The 22,147-nt window shown below is 35.8% G+C and overlaps 2 protein-coding genes across 2 annotated transcripts; one reads left to right on the forward strand and one right to left on the reverse strand.

The window, feature by feature from the left end:
* Positions 1-1,068: 1,068 nt before the first annotated feature.
* On the forward strand, positions 1,069-3,548 carry LOC141719839 (protein NRT1/ PTR FAMILY 8.1-like). The gene is made up of 5 exons (XM_074522207.1): positions 1,069-1,158; positions 1,333-1,447; positions 1,532-1,749; positions 1,843-2,402; positions 2,639-3,548. Exons 1-5 carry the CDS (start codon positions 1,069-1,071, stop codon positions 3,546-3,548), a joined length of 1,893 nt encoding a protein of 630 aa, XP_074378308.1.
* A 481-nt stretch (positions 3,549-4,029) lies between these two features.
* Positions 4,030-6,746, reverse strand: LOC141721210 (uncharacterized). The gene is made up of 6 exons (XM_074524020.1): positions 6,455-6,746; positions 6,230-6,338; positions 5,355-5,485; positions 5,194-5,274; positions 4,514-4,663; positions 4,030-4,403 (listed from the first exon to the last, which is right to left on the reverse strand). The coding sequence occupies exons 1-6, from the start codon at positions 6,659-6,661 to the stop codon at positions 4,284-4,286; spliced, it is 798 nt and encodes a 265-aa protein (XP_074380121.1). The 5' UTR covers positions 6,662-6,746; the 3' UTR covers positions 4,030-4,283.
* Between the last annotated feature and the right edge of the window lie 15,401 nt (positions 6,747-22,147).

Raw genomic sequence — 22,147 nt, forward strand, 5'->3', positions numbered from 1 at the left:
AAATATAATAGACTAAAGTAAACCATTATCTTAGGAGATTTTACTAAGATTAACCTTAGGATCCTACAATAATATGCCAAAATATAGCACAAAAACATTATCCTAGAGTACCTAAAATGAGAATGATTCCGTGTATTATATTAAAAAAAATTTGTACACGTACTCTAAAATAATGCTATGGTAATAGCTTGACCAAGGTTGTAGTCAATAGTTTTGGTTAACTAAAAAAATCACAATCTCTTAGAATTTCGTTTATGAATGATAATTTTTAAATTAAATATCAGTTAAAAATTAAAATTTATTTTTTGAAATAACTCTATCGAAAATCAAATGTTTGAATCCCATCAATAATATAAAATTTTATTAATATTATGAATTATTACTTATATAGAATCATGTTAGAGTTATAAAATTTTATTAATATTGTAAACTAAGAAATATATAATTAATACAAATTGTATAATACCAATTTTGTTATATAAAAAGTATCCATAAAAAAATATTATTGCACATGGCCAAATTTTTATATTATGCTAGTACATTAAGAGGCCATCGGAGTTGGTATGATGTCTATATGACGCAGATTTTTAATAGTGCACGAGGGCATTGGCTAGACAGTGTTGAGCTGAGTGACACTTGTTGAAGTACAGTGTTACTGTACAGTGTTACTTCAAATACATTTATAAAGCCTCTTTCTCATTTTGGCCTGCACTTTGAACAATTCTTATCGTTCTCAGAACATTTCAAGGGGTTTAAACTATGATTTTTCTCATCATTTAGCTCATGAACAAGGACATAAAAACATTCATTGCCGTCTACTTCAGTAGATGCCAACCAAAGATTCTGAAAAGTATCCTCCAAATGACCATACTATCTTAGTTAGTCAAACAAATGTCTGATTTACAGGCCAAATAACGATGAAAAGAATAGAAGACTTGATTCATTATATATAGACTATAAACATAATGGTGGTTGATTCAAAATACAAAATCTTAACCAACTTGTCAGGGGCAAGGGAGACACAAGAAATACAACTTGTTCAAAAGTGCATTCAGATATCTTGACATGATGAATAAGTCATATACGGAGCCTTCGATTGCTATTGAGCCTTCTATGTCTGCATTTGTGTTTGATGATCTTAAGCAGCAAAGCATGCAGGTACGACTACTTCATCAACTCGTGTTTTATTGCTTTCATAGAGTCTCGAACACTCAAATTTTGTTAGTAAGAGAAGATGAGTATCAGTACTAGGAATAATTCGTGCTTTTATTGATCGGTTATACTACTGAAATTCAAGCTTTGAAATGAAATGTTAGTATGTTTAATCTACAGGATGAAAGAGGACTAGAATCAACAACGTTGGTAAGCAATGGTTGTGTCGATTACAGAGGAATAATTGCTGATAAACAAACGACTGGAGGATGGAATGCTTCACCATTTATCATAGGTTTGAAATTTACATAAACTTTTTAAGTTATCAATTATCAAACTTCGTGAACATATTGGACTGATAACAAATAATGTTCTGTAGTTAATGAGATTGCGGAGAGATTAGCATTCTTTGCTGTTGGAGTGAGCATGGTAGGTTATCTAGTACGGGAAATGCATGAATCATTACCTACTGCTGCTACACATGTTACTGATTGGATTGGAGCGGCCTATGTTCTAACAATCCTCGGAGCATTTCTAGCAGACGCTTACCTAGGACGATTCTTGACCATCATTGTCTTCTCTTGTATCTATGCAGTGGTATTTAATCATAGAACCTGTATCTCTGAAATCCTTACTTTATATTGATAACTTCGCTAATCTTGATTAGCTATTAATTGTTAACTTTATCAGGGGATGATATTATTGACGATCTCAGCATCAATAGACAGCTTGAGGCCAGCATTTTGCACAGCAAGGCCTTGCATTCCAGCAACAGATGGACAATCAGCATTCTTGTATTGCTCACTGGCGCTTATAGCATTGGGCACTGGTGGCATTAAGCCGTGTGTATCCTCATTTGGAGCAGATCAATTCGACGAGGCTGACGAGAAAGAAGTTCTGAAAAAGTACTCTTTTTTCAACTGGTTCTTTTTCGCCATCAACATGGGGGCACTTCTAGGTATCACTGTAATGGTGTATATACAACAGGAGAAAGGGTTTGGTTGGGGATTTGCTGTTCCAACAGTGATTATGTTTTGCTCCATATTAGTATTGGGTGCTGGATTTTCCAAGTATCGATACAAGAAGCCAATGGGAAGTCCTCTTACTAGGTTTGTTCAGGTGATTGTGGTTTCTGTGAGAAACCATATGAAAGGCATCAGTGTGGAAAGCGAAGCTGATCTTTATGAAGTTAGGACTCAAAAATCTGCTATTCTTGGTGCCCAAAAGCTTGCTCATTCCTCGCAATATAGGTAAGTTTTATTCGCAGAATCTATAATCCCGAGTCCAAATTTTCTATACCATGATACGTGTTGAATCAGACTCACAAACACGTTTATGTACCATATATAGCACCTTAAGTGGTAAATATACAGGCCGTCTGCTGAAATTAAAAAAAAAAACTACTGTAATTTATAAATAATTTCATAACTGGTTTTTAAAGCTTGTAGTGGAATATACTCTATAATTGATTTATTTTGGCTTGCAGATTTTTGGACAAAGCAGCTGTTATCTCAGACCCTGAAGCATTCAATGCAACAAACAGATGGAGACTGTGCACAGTTACACAAGTTGAAGAATTCAAATGCTTCATTAGAGTATTACCCATTTGGGCTTCAACAATAGCTCTCTCCATTTCCTTCGCGCAGCTCTCCACATTCTTTCTTAGCCAAGCTGCTGTCATGGACCGCAAGCTAGGCTCAAGCTTTGTCATCCCTTCAGGCTCCGTACCCGTATTCTCTGCCATCAATGCCATCATACTAGTCCCAATCTATGAAAAAGTCATCGTCCCATTTCTGCGTAAAAGAACAGGCCACCGACGTGGGCTCACGTCACTACAACGGATGGGTGTAGGCTTATTCATATCAATCTTTGCCTTGATTTCTGCAGCCGTGATTGAAAAGAACCGGCGTGAAGACCCCACGCCTGCTAAAATGAGTGTATTTTGGTTGTTTCCTCAGTTTTTTCTAATAGGAAGCGCCGAAGTATTTACCTACGTGGGACAACTGGAGTTCTTCTACGACGAAGCTACGGAAGGTACTAAAAGTATTAGCAGTGCAATGTTCTTGAGTGAAATCGGGATTGGAAGCTGGTTAAGTACTGCGCTTGTTAAGATTATTGAACATGCAACAGGTGGTCAGAAAGAAGGCTGGTTGAGGAATGATTTGAACAAAAGTAAGTTGGATAATTTGTACTGGATATTGGCGGGAATCAATGGCGTCAACTTCTTCGTTTATGTTTTTATTGCTTGGAGGTACAGGGGAAAAGATGGTGCTAGTGCGAGTGGGATGGTGAGACAGGAGGTTGTCACAGACATGGATTCTCCTGCAGTAAGAAATCCTGTGAAAGCTGGCAAAACTAAGGATGATGAAGTGTCTTTAACAAGTATGGCTTTTTGATATGTTTAATTTTAGAAGGGAAACACATTGGTCAGGGAGATAACAATGTACGTAAATGTGTGCTTAAGGTTCAAGTAATCAATGTAATCAATTTTTATTTCAAGTTTACGGACTCTAATATGTAGTATAAGATAATTATTTTATAAAGCTAAGATTGAATATATCCTTGTAGAATTGTAATACTGTTAATGGAATACTTCATTTTGCATACAATTTTCTGTTAATACATTGTAACACAATCTGGCATACAATTTTCTTCTACATTCACTTGAAATAAAAGACTGGCAACACAATCTGATTGCACATTCAGAGTTCAGACTCCTACAACCCTTACACTTTTAGCCAACTTTGAATCATTTTCTTCCCCGGGAAGGTAAGGTACTAGAATTGAAAGATTATGATTTTAATTACATGCAAAAATAGTCTTCTGCGATTTTTAATACAACATGAAACTAATATGAAAATATGACCAGGTTCAGCAGATAACAAAATAGAAAGATTATGATTTTAATTCCATCTGAGAATAGACAATTTTCACCCGCTATTACAATTAATGGCTCTGGGAAATACAATAACAGGAAGGTTGAGATGTAGAGAACTTATGACCCTAGAGTCTGTGTACCTTGAAACTAAGCACACATTGTTATCATTGAACTTCAGTCATTAAGTAGATGTTTCAGTTAACCTGAGTAACTTGAACCTTACATTATCAATCCAATTTACAAACAGAACTTCTTATTCAGCAGCTGTTTCCTCAACACTTTTCTTGTATTCTGGCTTGAGTTCATATGTACCCTGGTTTGATCCCCTTTTGTTGTACACACACAGCTCATTCAATATCTCTTTCAAAAATTGCTGCAAAGATGAATAGCAAACATATGATCCAAAGCCGAAAGTTAGAGGTTACAAATTTCTTTTTTACATAAATTTTGAGCAAGTACTATAATATGCATAATAAGATATACCGCTGGCTGATCTGTCTCCTGGACTAGCTGCTTTAAGGTCCAATTAGGTTGTCTTTCAAAAAGCTTAAACATGATATCCTCTAATTCACTACGATCCCTTCTGGTTCTTTTGACGTCTGGAGTCTTCACTGGTACTACTGGCTTCTTACCCTGAACAAAATAGATTTTTACAAAGAAGATAATTAGACATGCCAAGCACACACCAACATTAAGAATAACATATAGCGTGCATCATATATAATCTACCACAAGGAAATACAGACTTGATTAAAATGCATAATGAAAGTACTATTGCCTCCAAATTATTGTCTATGTCTATCAAGAATTGGCTGTTCTGGTGTTATTGGTGTGAGAAGATATGGCACAGTTTAAAGAATTGTAAGAATCAAGCTAATATTTTCAACCATTAATTTTTCAGTTAAGCACTTATAGTTTAAAGCCTTCATTTTTCCAATATGAGAGTTTAAAATTCAAGTATATTCTTCTGAGCGTGGAACTGAAAAGACTACAAACATTTTAATTTCTGGTGGTTTTAAAAAGGAAATTACAAGGAAGCAAGCTTATGTCGTTGAATAAATTGTGAGGGAAGAATATAGGGCAAAACTGTGATTGGAGGGACTAAAACTCTGATCTTACAAAAACCTATGTCCAGGAAAACTTTTCATAGGAGTTGTGGTTACCTTGGTACTTGAATTGGAAGCAATAAATCCAATCATTCCAGGCATGGGCCTCATAAGTACTCCACGATCATTGTCAATTACCTAATGATTAAAGACAGGGCAGATATTATTAGATATCACACAATTTGCAGAAGTAATAGGTGAACTGTAACTACACGCACCTGTATTTGCCTATTCTTAATCATTGACTTATTTGTCCTCTCCCGGCACATTTTACTATATTCCTCCATGTTCTCGTTGTGAGGCTTCATGTCAAATTTATGTTCCACTTTACCTTCGACTGCAACTTTACCTACAATTTACAAGCATACACATAAAAAGATAAGTATCATGCTCAATTTGTTGACAATCCACTGAAAAAATCAACTTGTTCATTCATAGAAGGTTGGTATAGCAAGAGAAATTTGCAAGTACCTTTACAGCCAGAGATACATATAGCACGAGCTCTGAAAGTTACAAATAAAAATAGACTATTTGGTCGTCTCAAATATGTTTAAACAAGTTATTTAGCTAAAAGGTTGGTAATTTAGACACTCTAAAAAGAGGACCTTCCTAAATTAAGAAGCGGTGCATCTCATCATTCTCTACTAGCAAAAGTTTTTTTAGGAATAATATTTCTAAATGAAAGCATACTCTTTGTAGGTAATATGCTCTTGATTTCATTTGGATCCCCAAAACACCCGCTCTTGCTATTACTAATTCTTTCTTAAATTAACAGACACTAATTAGAGTAGAGTGAAATGACAAAATTACATATAACTCAAGGTCACAGCGCCTGCTTCCTAAAGATATAAGAAATATAGATAACCAATACTTACCCACTAACTACTTGATTAGCATTTTAAATAAGCAGTCCAACTGAACACTTAATCCCCGCACACAGCACCTCACATGGTTATTTCCGAGAAACATACATTCAATCTATCAACATTCAGAAAATTCCTATATCACTTTCCACTAAATCTTATATAGACAAATTGTAATGCTTTACAATTCAGCATGACTAATTACGTGAAGCAAGTAACAAAACGCAGACCTTGATTAACCTCGGAAAAAATGGTCATGGGAACGAAATCCTTAAACATGTTCAAGGAATAACTCTTAGGCATATTCCCAGCCTCATTATTCGCCATCTCCATCGTAAACTAACAAAACAAATAATTGAATAATCCTCAATTAGCTCCCAATTCCAACTCAATTCAATTGAATTCAATAATAACCTAAAAAAATGAAACCTAATTAAAAAAAATAGAAATAAAACCTGGAGAGACGAGGGAGATTCAGGACGGAGAGGATCGAGAGAGACGACGACTTTAGAAATAGGCTCGTTATCGGCAGCTGTTTTCCACGAGTTGGATACAACCACAGGACACTTCATTAGCCACACCGATCTCTCAGACTTTGCTGTTTCTAATTTGCTTTTGTTAATATTAGTGCTATTATTGTTGTTTTTTTGGTCTTCGTCCATGTTTTTATGTTGTGGATCGTTGAGCTCTCCCTCTCTGATATGTTTGTTCTGTGATTTTTAATTTGATTTTGGATGGGGGTGGAACAGGTACAAGACTGTATTTATTGTCTGTGATGGGCCTTTAAGTTTAGTAGATGAGAATAGATTGGGCTTGTAGATCGAATTTGTAGTTACAACTTCGTAATTTGTTCAATTTTTTTTTTATTTTTTATTTTAAGAGTATAGAAAAAACTGTCTTTGAGAAGAATTGCATCATTTATAATCATACATTATTTTGTAATCTATCTTTATAATTAAATAAAATCAGCCTGCAATTTCAGTTTGGCACCAAAATCTATTGTCTTTTTATTAATTACCAATTTCAGTTGGTAATTAATTATGGACCGTATGTCAATTTTGATTTAAGATGTTAAAATTGACATTGTAGACAAACTTTCTTTATGGGGTCATTGTAAATGAAATAATTTGAGTAAAAAAAATTACTTTACATGAACTGACAAATATCAGTATCATGAACAAATCATTGTATGAGTTATTAATTGAGTAAAATTGCCAAAGCGCAAATGAATGTAGCCAATGACGAAATTAAGATTGTGAAATAATCGGGAATTAAATGAATTTTCCCTATTTTGATGTTAGTCGGGGCCTAAAAAAAACTACTAAATTTTGACTAAAAATATTTTTGGAAAAAACTATTAATATTTTTATTGGCCGAGACTTAATCCTAAATTGCCACCCCAAAAATTCCGTCATTAATGAACCTATCCCGGATGAAGCACATGTTCGGGAGCGTCATGAAAACAAAAATAATAAAAGAGATTCAACATGCAGAGACCGTGTTTAGAAGGAGAATAAAAGATGAATGTAACGATGAGAAAGCTCCAAACTGGACCATCATATCTTAAAGTCAATCTGCGTCTCTATAAATTATTACAATCAGGGTACTCATGCACTAACTAGATTAATTAACCCAGTAGTAGAAGTTGGAACAGGGCAGAAAATGAATTATGCATATATAGATTGACCCCCTTGGTTTGTAGGTATGCGGTATGTTCACGCATCTACCTTCCTACTGGACCAATATTCCACATCATTTATACATGTTGCGTGGGCAGTATTTTATAAGACGAACATCGAAATTAGTCGGTAAAGACATCACCTACTAATTAATCGGATAATCGGTAATGCATGTAATTTAACCTTGACGTTTCGGTTATTCCTATCAATCAAATGTATAATCAGAATGATCGATTAGGTGACTAGCCTCACCTTTCTTTTGGTGTCACTTAAGATAGACCTAATTTTTCAATGTTCATTTCAAGCATCAGAAGATTAACGTACGATTAGTAATACTCTCGAGAAAAATCCAAGAAAGAATATACCTCCGGTGATTCGAAAATGTATAAGATGCATAATTTCATCTCATTATTTCATTAAATATGTTCATAAATTTTAGCTACAATACAAGAGGAAATGACAATTGTTACAGATTTTTATTAACTTCCTGTCTCAAGTTTATTTTTCCACAACATATTAACAAATGGTCGCAAGCTAAATTGTGACCGATGATTTCCGTCGCAAGTTTAATTTTCTATTAATATATTTTTCGCCAAAGTAATAATTTAATATTATAGTTTCCCTCCATTAATATATGCGCTATTTTTCGTTCCCGCTAAGAAATCTTGCGACTGAAAAGAACAAATTTTGTCATAAACTGTAATGAGCGACATAAACTCTTGTTTGTCGTAAACTACTTTGTGACGGTAGTAGCGTCGTAAATTATATTACGACATATATAATTAAATTATGCATTAAGTACAATTCTGCGACAGAATCAGTCGCAAGTTTACCTGCCACATTTAATATCAAACGGCCAACACTTAATATTCAGACTCAGAAAATATTATTTAATCTAACTTGCGATGAAATAAAAATTCTGTTGCAAAGTAAGTTAGTTTATTCAAGAAAAAAGATAATAGCCTTTCATTTCTTTTACTCAGCACCTAACTCACACACTCACCTCCATTTTTTACCTTTTTGGACCTCAAAAAATTCACTAAGTATATCATTCAACTTCATTCTCATGCATCAATGTAAGTACTTACTTTAATAACACGTTTGTTTATTTAGTCTCTTTTTATTACACCTTTTATTTTATTTTCTCAACATTTAGTCTATTTGTATGCATATGATTGACACCATGTTATATATATATTTGTAGATGTCTTCTAATCGTAGTTGGATTCACCATCATAATCAAATACTAAATGTTAAAATTGGCATCGTAAACCAACTATCTTTATGGGGTATGTTAGGCCTCAATGATACTATAGAAGGGGGTTGAATATAATATTTACAATCAATTCAATTATAAACACAAGTGTGTAACAGAAAACAAGTTTATTCAATATATCAAACTCTGTTACAATAGGTTTAATCTACTCTCTCAGTGATGTATGATATCACTAAGAGCTGCTAGGATTACAATGAATAATATTCTCGTGAATGATAACCCCTATAGTGTAAACCCTAATCTGTGTTTATATACTACACAGTTACAAGATATCTCCTAATTGATATGATATGTTCAGTTTCCTAAAATACATCAATCAGAGATTATTTACTGTAGTCCTTTAGATGTACAACTCTCCAAGCATATCTTCTTTTGTTTAATCCAGATCCTCTCCTGTAAATCAGCCGCTTTTCATCCCTGAAGTGTATCCGCACTTAAGTTCTGATGTAAGTCCTGATGGCTTAAGTTCTGATAACTTCCTGTCTTCAGTAAGTTCTGATTTCCAGTTAAGTTCTGATAGTAAGTTCTGAAACTAAACAAATCAGATTAGACATGACATCATAAATATATCAAACAATCTCCCCCAACTTATAAATTACAAAAATATACAAGTTTATAGATTTGATGATGTCAAAAACATTTAAGTATAAATGCAATGAGAGTTTATATGTACAACTAAATACAACTTACAGTCCATACAGCTTTTACCAAATTCACTGAATCAACCTGAATCCATAATAATTCCTTACAGAGTCTGATACCAGCTTAGTCTCTGCATTTCTTTTAACTTCAAGTAATTGAGTTTGACTTGCTGCAGTTCTTCATTTTCAGTATCACCAATATGATATATGGCAGCTCTGAGTGCAGAAATTGGATTTCCTTCAAGTCCATCTCCCAGTCTGATTACCCTTGGATGTGTAGAATCTTCATTATAGCATAAGCATCTTCCTTTTAAAATTACTTCTTCCTTAGCAGGATTCTTCCTCATAGGAATTTCTCTTCCATCATCCTCAGTCATCATTGGAGTATACTCTGTCATTCTTGCACCATAAATTCTGAGTAAATCTCTTATTGTCTTCAGAATATATTCTGACCATTTCCTGGTAACATCAGAATTTATCTCCAGTAGATAATGAATATATTGAAGCTCTTTGACAGATTTCTTCAGCACATCAGAGTTAGATAATCTATAAGTTCAGCCATCAATCAGAAATAAGATCAATTTCTCTTTTTCTTCATAATCATCATGAGTATCCATCACTACTTGAGAAGAAAGCACTTTGTCAAGGTGCTTCCATGTGATCTCTTCATATGGCTTGTCAGTCAATGTGAATGGATCTCTAATATCAACTTCTATCCCAGTCTGGAATTTCTCTCTGTCAGAACCTAGTCCAGAAGTGTCTCTAGCTTGCTTGGCTTTTACCCCAAATGCTGCAAGTTAATTCAGCATCTGATTTGTCTTAGGTTGAACTGGAATAGACTTGTTCCATAGCTTCTTCTTCTTGTCTTCTAATGTTAAGCTATCTATGTCAACTTGAGCAGTTTCAGAGGTTGATGTCTTGATGATTTGGTCAGGATTTGCAGCTTCATCTATAACTTGCTGTTCTGAAATATCTTCAGGATTTACTAAGTTCTGAACTTCTTCACTCTGAACCACTTGAGCTATGTCAGAGGTTGTCTTAGATTCTTCTGTCATCCTCTTTCTCTTCATAGTTTCAACTGTTTCATCTTCAGCACCAGCATCATCAAAGACTTGAACATCTTGCACACAGAATCCATCAGAATTTGAGGAATCTTCATCTTCTGTTTCTTGACTGTCTCCCCAACTTTTCCTTTTCCATTGTCTTTGGGATCAGTAGTAGTCTGAGATCTAGTCCTTTATCTAGGAATATTTGTGGCAGATCTTTCTCATATCACAATCCCCTTTTCTTTTGGCCTTGGTGGCTTTTTAGCATCAGAAGCTTTTGACTTAGGTTTGCTCTTCTCAGCAGCAAATTTAGCTTCTTCTTCTATTAATTCCTCTAAATCCACTCTTGGATTATCCTTAAGGAATAGTCTCTTGGCCAATTCTTCATCAACAGATTGAATTTTGGGATCTTTGTAGAAGAATGTTGCTTTCTTTCCTTTGAATTTCAAAGTCTGTAAAAACTTATGTGTCTCTTGGCTTCCAGCTTGGACTATCACATCAGAAGTAGTTCTTGATCATCAGTATTTGAAGTATCAGCATTTGTGATCAACAAAGGAACATCCTGATATGTTGGCTTCTTTCCTTCCTTATTCCTCCCTTGCATAGCAGATCTATCAGAGTTCTTGCTACCAGACATTCTCTGATGAGAACTTGTCTGTTGAGTGGGAATTCTGCTTAGCTGCTTCCTTTGACTTTGACCTCTACTCTTTTCAGAGTTTCCCTAGTCATCTCCATGATCATCCTTTTTTCTTCAGTGTTTGGCTTGGTGAGCATTTGGATTTAACTACCTTCTCCCCCTTTTTGGCATCATCAGTCAGTAGTAGAGAAAGAAGGAGTTCCACTGAAGATTAGATCTCATTTAACTGAGTCTGTTGAGCAACTTGATTTTGTAATACCTCATCCAGTTGGGCCTGCTGCTTGGCTTGAACAAGCTCAATAGCATCCACTTTTTCCTGAATTGGCCTGATAAACCTCTTCTTGTCTAGATCTTGCATCATGGCTAGCTTATCAGCTGTTTCCTGAAGTATATCAACCTTTGCATGAGTCTTGGAGTGTTGACCTTGTAGAGTTCTTGTACTGAGAGCAGTGACCTTTAGTTGATGCTTGAAGTCAGAACTTGTCAACAACTCATCAGCTTTTGAAACATGTACTGTCAGAACATGTTGGCTGAGAATAAAATCAGTATCATTCCATTTATGCATCCACTCAGCCCCTCTAAAGGTTTCCTCCCATGGAACTAGAGCAGCCTCTTCCTCAAACTGGAATAATGCCTCCTTTCCTGTAGGCACTGGAGTGTTTACTGGAGCTAACTCTCCAGAACTTGCTAGAATCTCCTCATCTTCAGATAACACCAAGGTGTGTGTGTGGCTGTAGGAGACTCTGAAGCAGTTGCAGCTTTGTCTAAATTCTGATCTTCAGTTCCAAGATCAAGAATTTGTGTTGTTGGTATCTCAGCCTGTAAAATTTAAGAAGTAACAGGAGTTGGATGTTTTGTAGTTGGAGCTTCCAGATATAGAACAATAGGTATATTCAAATTATGAATATCTATTTCAGGATTTGTCTCTTGTTCTTCAACATCATCTTTAGCTTTGATTGGAGAGTGAGGTGGAGAAATCACAGATTCTTGTACAAGTCTTGATCTGTGGACTTCAGGAATTTCAGATTCCTGAATCAGAACTTCTTCAGCTGCTGGCAGGGCTTCAATCACAATAGGTTCTGATCAGATCAGAGATTCCTGATCCCCTTCCTCATCATCTTCAGCATCCTCATATTGAGTTTGTGCAATATGCACACCTGCTCTCTCCTTCCTCAATTTTGATTTTTTAGATGGAGGGGTGACATGATCTGTATCAGAATGTGAAGACCTCTTTCTTTTCTGAATGCCAGAAGCTTCAGCTGCTTTCTCCTTTTGAAGAGTGACTCTTCAGCTTCTTCTGTCACAGGTTCTGATGCAGGAACCTGGACCTGTTCTTCCTCATCTGATTCATCTCTCAGAATCAGCCTTCTCTTTCTCCTTGGTGGAGATTGAGGAACAGATTTAGCTCTTGAGGTTTTGGGTCTGGAGGATGTTTCAGATTTTACAACTGGAACCTTTTGAGAAGTACCAGAGGTTGGTTTGGTTTTGGATTTGGGTCTGGACTGTGAAGTGCTGACAACAGGTGCTGATGTTGGTGGTTGTGAGGTAGACTGTGGTTGTTGAGTAGTGGATGGTTGTGATGGTGCTACATCAGGGAATATGGTTGTGTAAGTGCCTGGGATAGTGTTGACTAAGAACTGTTTGACAGATTGGGGTATTTGAAGAGGTCTTAGTACTTCCTTCTTATTATCAGCAGATAACAAGTCAGTAAATGCCCTTTTATGTAACTTAAAAGGTACCATTACGTCACTGAACACTTGTGGCTTATCAGAACAACAATAACTATAAATTAATTGACAGAACCTAGCAAAATATACTACATTTGCATCTTCCTTCATTCTATCACCAATATAGCCTAACACAACAGATGCATAATCAAAATGAATCTGGTGAAGAAGTGCATACCCTATTTGTTGACTCATGATTGGAATGGCATCGAAATTGGAGCATTTGTTAGCAAAAGTCTTTGTGATGCAATCAAAGAAGAAGCTCCATTCCCTCCTGATGTAAGGCCTCTTCAATTGTCCTAGCTTGGACAAGCTTTTCTCATATCCCAAGCTTGCCATCATGTTCTGAAGAACAGATTCTCCAGGTGCTGAGTTGTAAGTGCAGTTTTCAGGCAGATGAAGAGCCTGCCTCACTGTAGTAACAGTTACCATATACTCATCTTCTCCTGATGAGAAGATGATGCTTGGAGATCCAGCTTCACCTCCATCATCATAGATTCCAGTCTTCCAGAACCTCAGCACTTGTTTACTAGAGATTGCTTGAGGTTGGGTCAGAGCATACCCAATCTCACTGTGAGCTAAGAAATCCTGAACAAAGTGAAGTTCTGAAGAAGCTTCATCCTTGTTCAAAATAGCAGAGTAGTTGTTTGGGACAAACTTAGCTCCATTAAAAATAACATCCTTTGGTGCCATTTCTGTTGAAAAATCAAGTGAAAATTTTGTGTTTACAAAGTGTTTGATAAAATGTCTGTAAGAGAACGTCAGAAAATAAGAGAGAGAGAGAGAGAGAATAGAGTAAAAGAGTGGGTAAAAGATTGTATAATCTTTTATCTCTGATATTTATACTCTGCACATAGAAATGTCTCTTTTTGTGAATTAGAACCGGCAGCTTTATACTTGGCAGCGTGTAATCAGTTAAAACATAAATAGTGGGCATGGGAAACATGCAATAATTATTACACACCTGCACATACCAAAACCAACACGCAACCCACTAACAAATGATTATGACTGTTTTTATCTCACCTAATTATTTTTCTGAGAAATATAACCGTTACAGTTAATACCAAAATAAGTCAAGTAAATAAATAATGCCACGTAAGCATCGGGATTTGCATCAGAACTTGACTATTATCATAATTTAACGGTCATCAGAACATGGCTTCTGTACTCAAAAAGTGAATGACTGTTTCTGTGTTTCTTCACACAAATACTGACTGGTTTCTTCAGAGTTTAATCATCAGAACATAATCAGAACTTGTCCTCAGAATTTATACAAATAATATTTAACTGTTTATCGGAAACAACTTAATCACCACAATAATTTTTATCATTCATATGGAGTGATAGTGTGTGTATGTGCAAATGATCAGATAAAGATTAAAGTCTGATAAACTTTCATTATATCTTAGAAATAAGGCATAACTAAGAAAAATGCTTAAAATCTGTCTTGAATTGCGAAGTCTACTGTAGAATAAAGTTATGCAAGAATCCACCTTAACTGTTTGTGCTTATTTTATGCATCTTTTGAAATTCTTTTGACAAGGGCTTCTCAGTGTAAATGAGTTACAACTACCATCAGAATTAATGCTTTTATCAGAATATTTCTCCAGTAATCAGAGAATATGAAAAGTCACCAAGAAAAAATAATTTGCTTTTCTAATGCATATAACTTAATACCAGCAATGCACTTGGATATTCCCTTTCACATAAATTACTCTAGATCTCAAAGGAGTACCTGATTTCAATTTTTTTTTTATTTTCTTCAGATTAGTGAGGCTTATCAAGCATGTAGTTCATCCTTAAGATTTACTGACATCAGAATTTGACAGATAAGAAGCAATAATCTAGTTTGTGACTTAGTAATAAGATAGAGGAAGTAAATTTGACTAAGATCAAAATCAGAATTTGCTTATGTTATTGATTTCCACATAAATAACTAATTCAAACATGGGATACATAGTTTGTTAAAGACTACTAAGTCAACATCTAATAAGATAATCCTCATTGGATTGAATAGTCACAGAACATTCAAAACACTTTCAGAGTTTATAGGATCACATCAGATAATATGCAGTGTTTAATACATTACAATTTAAGCACATATTACATTGAGATAAGAAAATCTGTAAACACTGATCATAAAGTCTGATGTATGAGAACAAAAACTAAACAGATTTTGAGAAAGAACCTGAAACCATTCCAAGTTCATTTACCAGTCTTGTAAAAGTAGCTTCACACAATGGTTTTGTGAAGATATCTGCCAGTTGTTGATCTGTTGGAACAAAATGCAATTCCACTGTACCTTTCATCACATGTTCCCTTATGAAATGATACCTAATGCTGATGTGCTTTGTCATTGAGTGTTGAACTGGATTTCCTGTCATAGCAATAGCACTTTGATTATCACAGTAAATAGGTATTTTAAAAAATTCTAACCTATAGTCCAGTAACTAATTCTTCATCCAAAGAATCTGTGCACAACAGCTTCCTGCAGCAATATATTCTACTTCTGCAGTTGATGTGGAAATTGATTTCTGTCTCTTGCTAAACCAAGAAACCAATCTGCCTCGAAAAAATTGGCAGCTTCCACTAGTGCTTTTCCTGTTTATTTTGCATCCTGCAAAATATGCATCTGAGTAACCTATTAGCTTAAAATCTGATTCCCTAGGATACCACAATCCTAGATCAGCTGTACCCTTGAGGTACTTGAAAATTCTTTTCATAGCTAATAGATGAGATTCTCTTGGATCAGCCTGAAATCTTGCACAAAGACATGTAACATACATGATATCTGGTCTACTTGCAGTTAAATAGAGTAAAGAGCCAATCATACCTCTGTAGTTAGTAATATCTACTGTGCTCCAGTATCTTTATCTAACTTGGTGGCAGTGGCCATGGGAGTTGATGCAGTAGAACTGTCTTGCATTCCAAATTTCTTGAGTATAATTCTAGTGTACTTGGATTGACTAATAAAAGTACCTTCTTCAGTTTGTTTGACTTGAAGTCCCAGAAAATAACTCAACTCTCCCATCATACTAATTTGATATCTTGACTGCATTAACTTGGAAAATCTTTCACAAAGTTTTGTATTTGTAGAGCCAAAGATGATATCATCAACATATATTTGTACCAAAAGTAAGTCCTTTCCATGGTTGAGGTAGAATGAAGTCTTATAAATTATGCCTCTGTGAAATCCACTTTCTAGAAGGAATTGAGCCAGAGTCTCATACCATGCTCTAGGAGCTTGCTTAAGGCCATAAAGTGCTTTGTCAAGCCTGTAGACATGATTTGGAAATTTTGGATCTACAAAGCCTGGAGGTTGTTCAACATATACCTCTTCTTCCAATTCTCCATTAAGTAAAACACTTTTCACATCCATTTGAAAGACTTTAAACTTCTTGTGAGCAACATAAGCCAAAAAGATTCTTATGGCTTCTAATCTAGCAACTGGAGCAAATGTTTCATCATAGTCAATACCCTCCTGTTGAGAGTAACCTTTAGCAACCAACCTTGCTTTGTTTCTTGTAATTATGCCTTCACTTTCAGTTTTATTTTTGAACACCCATTTTGTACCAACAATTGATCTATCCTTTGGTCTTGGTACTAGGGTCCAGACTTTATTTCTTTCAAATTCATTTAACTCTTCCTGCATTGCTTGCACCTAATCAGCATCTTGAAGAGCTTCTTCCACTTTCTTTGGTTCAGTCTGAGATAGAAAGGAATGATAGAGACATTCATTTGTTGTTGTTGTTCTAGTTCTGACACCTGCTTCAGGATCTCCAATTATTAAGTCAGGTGTGTGTGATTTAGTCCATTTCCTTGCAGATGGAAGTTGATCTCTAAAACTGGATCCTCCCCCATGATCCATGCTGTCTCCATCAGCATTTTAGGATGCTCCCCCTGAAGTTATGCTCTCTAAGATTCCAGAATTTGAGTTGGATCCTTCAGGAATTGAAGAATTAGAGTTTCCAGAATTGTCAGAATTTGGCTCATCAGAACTTGATGAACCAGAACTTGAAGAGCCACTGACTGGTTCTAATGCTTCTTGAGAGTCTTGAGATGTGGTATGATCATCGGCTTGCTCCCCCTAAATAGGTGTATTTTCCTTTGGAGCAGTTACCACAGTTTTAATGACATCAGAATTTAACCTGTCAGAACTTACATGATCAGGATTTAGGTCATCAGAATTTACAGAATTAGAATTTACATCTTCATTTTCAAATCTCAGCTGATCATGATCATTGGAATCTTCAATTCCAGTAATCTTTTTATCATCAAAAGATACATTGAAAGATTCCATGACAACCCTTGTTCTTAAATTGTAGACTTTGAAGGCTTTTGTGGAAAGTGGATATCCAACAAAAATTCCTTCATCAGCTTTTAGATCAAGTATTGACAGCTCTTCAGGATGAGTCTTAAGAACAAAACACATGCATCCAAATACATGAAAGTATTTCAGATTTGGCTTCTTTTTCTTCACCATCTCATATGGTGTTTTTCCATGCTTGTTTATGAGTGTAACATTCTGTGTAAAACAAGTAGTCTGTACAGCTTCAGCCCAAAAATAGGTTGGTAGCTTTGCTTCATCAAACATAGTTCGTGCAGCTTCAATAAGAGTCATGTTCTTTCTTTCTATAACTCCATTCTGCTGTGAAGTTCCAGGTGCAGAAAATTCCTGCTTTATTCCTTGCTCTTTGCAGAACTCTTCCATGATTGAATTCTTGAACTCAGTGCCATTATCACTTCTTATTATTTTAACAGAATCTTTGACTAACTTATCCAGCTGTCTGACATGATCAGTTAGAGTAGATGTAGTTTCATTCTTCTTGTGCAAGAAATACACCAAAGTGTATCTTGTGAACTCATCCACTATAACCATATCATATTTCTTCTTTGCAATAGACATGACATTGACTGGACCAAATAGATCAACATTCAGTAAGTGATAAGGCTCAAGAATTGAGGATTCAGTTTTGCTCTTGAATGCAGATTTTCTTTATTTTGCCTTTTGACATGAGTCACAAAGACCATCAGGAGCAAATATTGATTTTGGCAGTCCTCTCACAAGATCTTTTTTTACTAGCTCATTTATGTTGTTGAAATTTAAATAAGAGAGTCTCTTGTGCCAATTTCAGCTTTCTTCAATTGATGCTCTACTTAACAGACAGATTGCAGAACCATCAGAATTTGTTGAAAGTCTGGCTTCATATATGTTACCATATCTATAACCTTTCATAACCACTTTGCTTGTAGAATTACTTACAACTTCACAGTGTTCTTCAAAGAAATCCACATGATAACCTCTGTCACAGATTTGACTCACACTTAGCAAATTGTGTTTAAGTCCTGAGACAAGAGCTATTGTTTCAATTATGACATTCCCAAGATTGATATTGCCATATCCCAGAGTCTTTCCCATATTGCCATCTCCATAAGAAACTCCTGGGCCAGCTTTCTCCACAAAGTCTGATAACATGGATTTATTTCCAGTCATATGTCCTGAACATCCACTGTCCAGAACCAGGATGTTTTTCCTGTTGCCCTGCAATCACAAAGACCACTATTGATTAGTTTTAAGGACCCAGACTTGCTTGGATCCTTTGGCCTTGTTAAGTTTGTTAGCATTTGCAGCGGATTTAGTTTCAGAGTTTATGCTAACATGCTTTTTATCAGACTTTATATCAGACTTTGCATCAGAATTTACGCTAGAAGGAATTAAATAGCTCTGATACCAAACCTGTGGCGCCCTCCAAACCTGGGTCAGAAGTTTGGGATCCACACACACACACACAACTTATTTGTAACCTGCTTATAACAATGATAAAGATAATAATAATATGCAGTGACCCTACTTACCAACTACCACGGATCGCAACAGGTTAAAGTATGCACACAAGCCACACACACACTTATATTACAAGCGCCCAAATCCCAACTATTCAAACTTACAACCGAATAATAAACATTATTACAAACTTCATAAACTTAAACTATTTCAAAAGCTATCAGCTAGCTTAACTCGATCAACCTAGACCCCTAGCTCTCACACTGGATTGGGGATCCTCGCTACCAACTGGTTCCTTCTTAACTGGAAAAGAACATAAACAAAATCGCACAAATGAGCTAACTAGCTCAGCAAGTCACAATGACAAGACTGAGAATAATGATCATCAAGTGAAAAGAGTTAAGGTATCAAGTAAATAATGATTAATGATTTAGAATTGGATATTATGTTTTCATTAAAAAAAAGGTTAAGTTGCTGATCAGTCACGCACTAACCCCGAGCAAGGCACACAGCTCTGCTCTAATTATTGGATCCAAGGCACACATTGGCCTAACTTGATGTTAGGTCCCAATATGTTTGTAGAAGGGGGGTTGAATACAAATAATATCGAATAATCGAATTAAATACGGAATAAAAATTGAAACAAAATTCAAGTTAAATAAGAATATTATTAAACTTGAAAGGTGTTATAACAACGATATCGATTACAAGGAATTAATCTCAAATTAATTATCACAAATCTAGAATAAATTCGACATGAACTTTTTCTATTTTTGTAATAAAAAGATTCAAATGCTAAACGCAATTTGAGATTAAGTTCTAGGGATTTTGATCTGCTAGATAGTTATACAAGAACAAGAGAATGATTTCTAGTTGATTGGATTTAACTTTACAAACTAGAAATGTGATCTTGAATTTAGCAGATGAAAAATAAAATGTTTTCTGCGGCTTCTTTTCTTTCTGTGTTCTTGGTTTTGGATGATAATGAATGTATGCTGCTTCTGTTCTTTTTAAATCAATCAACAGACTCTCATTGAACTGACAAGACAATCCTGAACTCAGCAAGACAATCGGTAGGACTATTGATTGTACTAGCAAGACAATCTGATTGAACTACAATGACTTTCGGTATGACAATCAGTTGAACTAGCAAGACAATCTCCTTCCCAGTAGAACTTTCGGTATGACTATTGAAATGACTTGGCATGACAATCCAAATTGTCATGCTAGTTCATATTCAATTATCTTGCTGATTTTAAGACTGTTTTTAATCCAATTAAACTTCTGAAAATTCTTAATATTAATTCTGAATTAATTAATCATAGCCAACACCGGTGGAACAACAGGATGTGGATCTGAAGATGGTCTTCCAACTGAGGGCTCTGAGTGATCAGCTGATACGGGGATGAAAGAGTCGTCCATCGCTGCTATCTGAAATCATATCGTAATATAAGAATCTCGAACCACAACGCAAATTATACTAATACCTGTTATACCATCGCACTCATCCTCTCGACGTTCTATCTTTCTATTTCCTTACTTCTAATCCTAACCCTCTACCCATTCCTATCAATCTAGGCTTGTGTCAGTGACTTAATGTGTTGCAGCCTGTACCACTACAGGCTATTCCACCCCCAGACATGAGACCACCTATTAGAGGACCCCCACCAGCTGATTCAGATTCCACTGTGCATTCAGTTACGGGTGCCCCATTCCAGTCTACATTGCATCCTGTTCCTTATTACCGGTATGAGGCTCTTCTATTGGAGTGTGATTCCTTGTTGGCACAGATCCGAGAGCTGCAACATATTATCAAGACTACAGATGTTAATCATGGTATGAGGGAGCTTCGAGAGGAGATCCATGTGACACGCAGGATTCTTGAGGCTAGGCTACATGGAGCTACATTACCTGGCTGAGGTCCTGATGCATTTATGGGATGGGCTAGTGAGGTGATGGAGGATCTTGAGAGGCTGGGCGGACCAGAGTTTCCTTGGAGTTAGATCCAGAGATGGAGATGCTGATCAATGCTGTTGTGGTTGTTTAGTATATACAGTAGTGTGTAGTATGTATCAGTAGACTTTTGGGTTGTATTTATAGACTAGATCTGCTGACTAGTGAGTAGGTTTGTTGTACCCTTTTACTTTTACTTCCGAAGCGTCTTTACGCTTGTATTACCTAAAACTTTTGATCTATATATATCAGTACCTTTTTCCTTTCCAGCATTGTCATTTACTTTACTACACCTGTTTTATTTTACTTTATTTATTGCACCAGTTATACCCTTGTGATACCATATACCCTGTCCCCTTAACTGTTTATATTCTGTAAAGAAGCATACAATTTACTTAGTTCGACTGTTACAACTGTTTTCAAAAAAAGATATTTCTGTTTTACAAAACTTTTCTTTTATGTAAAGGATTTGATTTAAAAGCTAAATAAGTTGTTTGATTCTTTACAGAAAATGCCTCCTAGATGAAATACCCGCACCAACACCCAGAATGAAGAAACCAACAACAACAATAACAACCAAGATGATACCAACCAGAATGCAAACCCAGGACCCATAGACCCAGTAATAGCCCAGATTCTTCAAATCTTGGCTCAACAAACAGTTCACCTGACTCAACAACAACAAAAAAGACCAATCCCCAGGTAACTTTTAAAACTTTTCAGGCGGTAAACCCACCAGAATTCAAGGGTTCCTTAGATCCGATCGAAGCAAATGTTTGGTTAAAGGAAATAGAGAAGTCGTTTGCTTTAGTTAAAGTGAAGGAAGAACAGAAGGTTGAGTTTACAAGTTATTATTTGAAGAATGAGGCCACCTATTTGTGGGAGACTGTGAAGACATTGGAAGGTATATATGTTATTACTTGGGAGAGGTTTAAGGAATTGTTTTTAGAAAAATATTTTCCCCAGTTTGTTCAGGATCAAATGGAGCTGAAGTTTTTAGAGTTAAAGTAAGAAAATATGTCGGTAGCTGATTATGAGAGTAAGTTTGAGGAATTGTCAAGGTATGTGCCGTCATATGTGGATACTGACAGGAAGAAGGCTAAGAGATTCTAGCAAGGTCTGAAGCCATGGATCAGAGGGAAGGTAGCCATCTTTGAATTGGATACCTATGCAGGAGTTGTACAGAAGGCCATGATTGCAGAGACAGAGAGCGAGATGTCACAGAAGGAAAAGGAAAGTAAGAAGAGGAAGTTTGAAGGGAATGAAGGTCAGTCACAACCAGGGAAGTTTCTAAATTTTAAGAAGGGCAAGTTTCCGCCAGGGAGAAATTTTAATTTCAAGAAGCAAAATGCAGGCGACGGAGGCCAAGGCAACCGTCCAGTCAATGTGAATCAGCCAAGT

This window comes from Apium graveolens, chromosome 4 (assembly GCF_009905375.1).
Source record: "Apium graveolens cultivar Ventura chromosome 4, ASM990537v1, whole genome shotgun sequence".
Lineage (NCBI taxonomy): Eukaryota > Viridiplantae > Streptophyta > Magnoliopsida > Apiales > Apiaceae > Apium > Apium graveolens.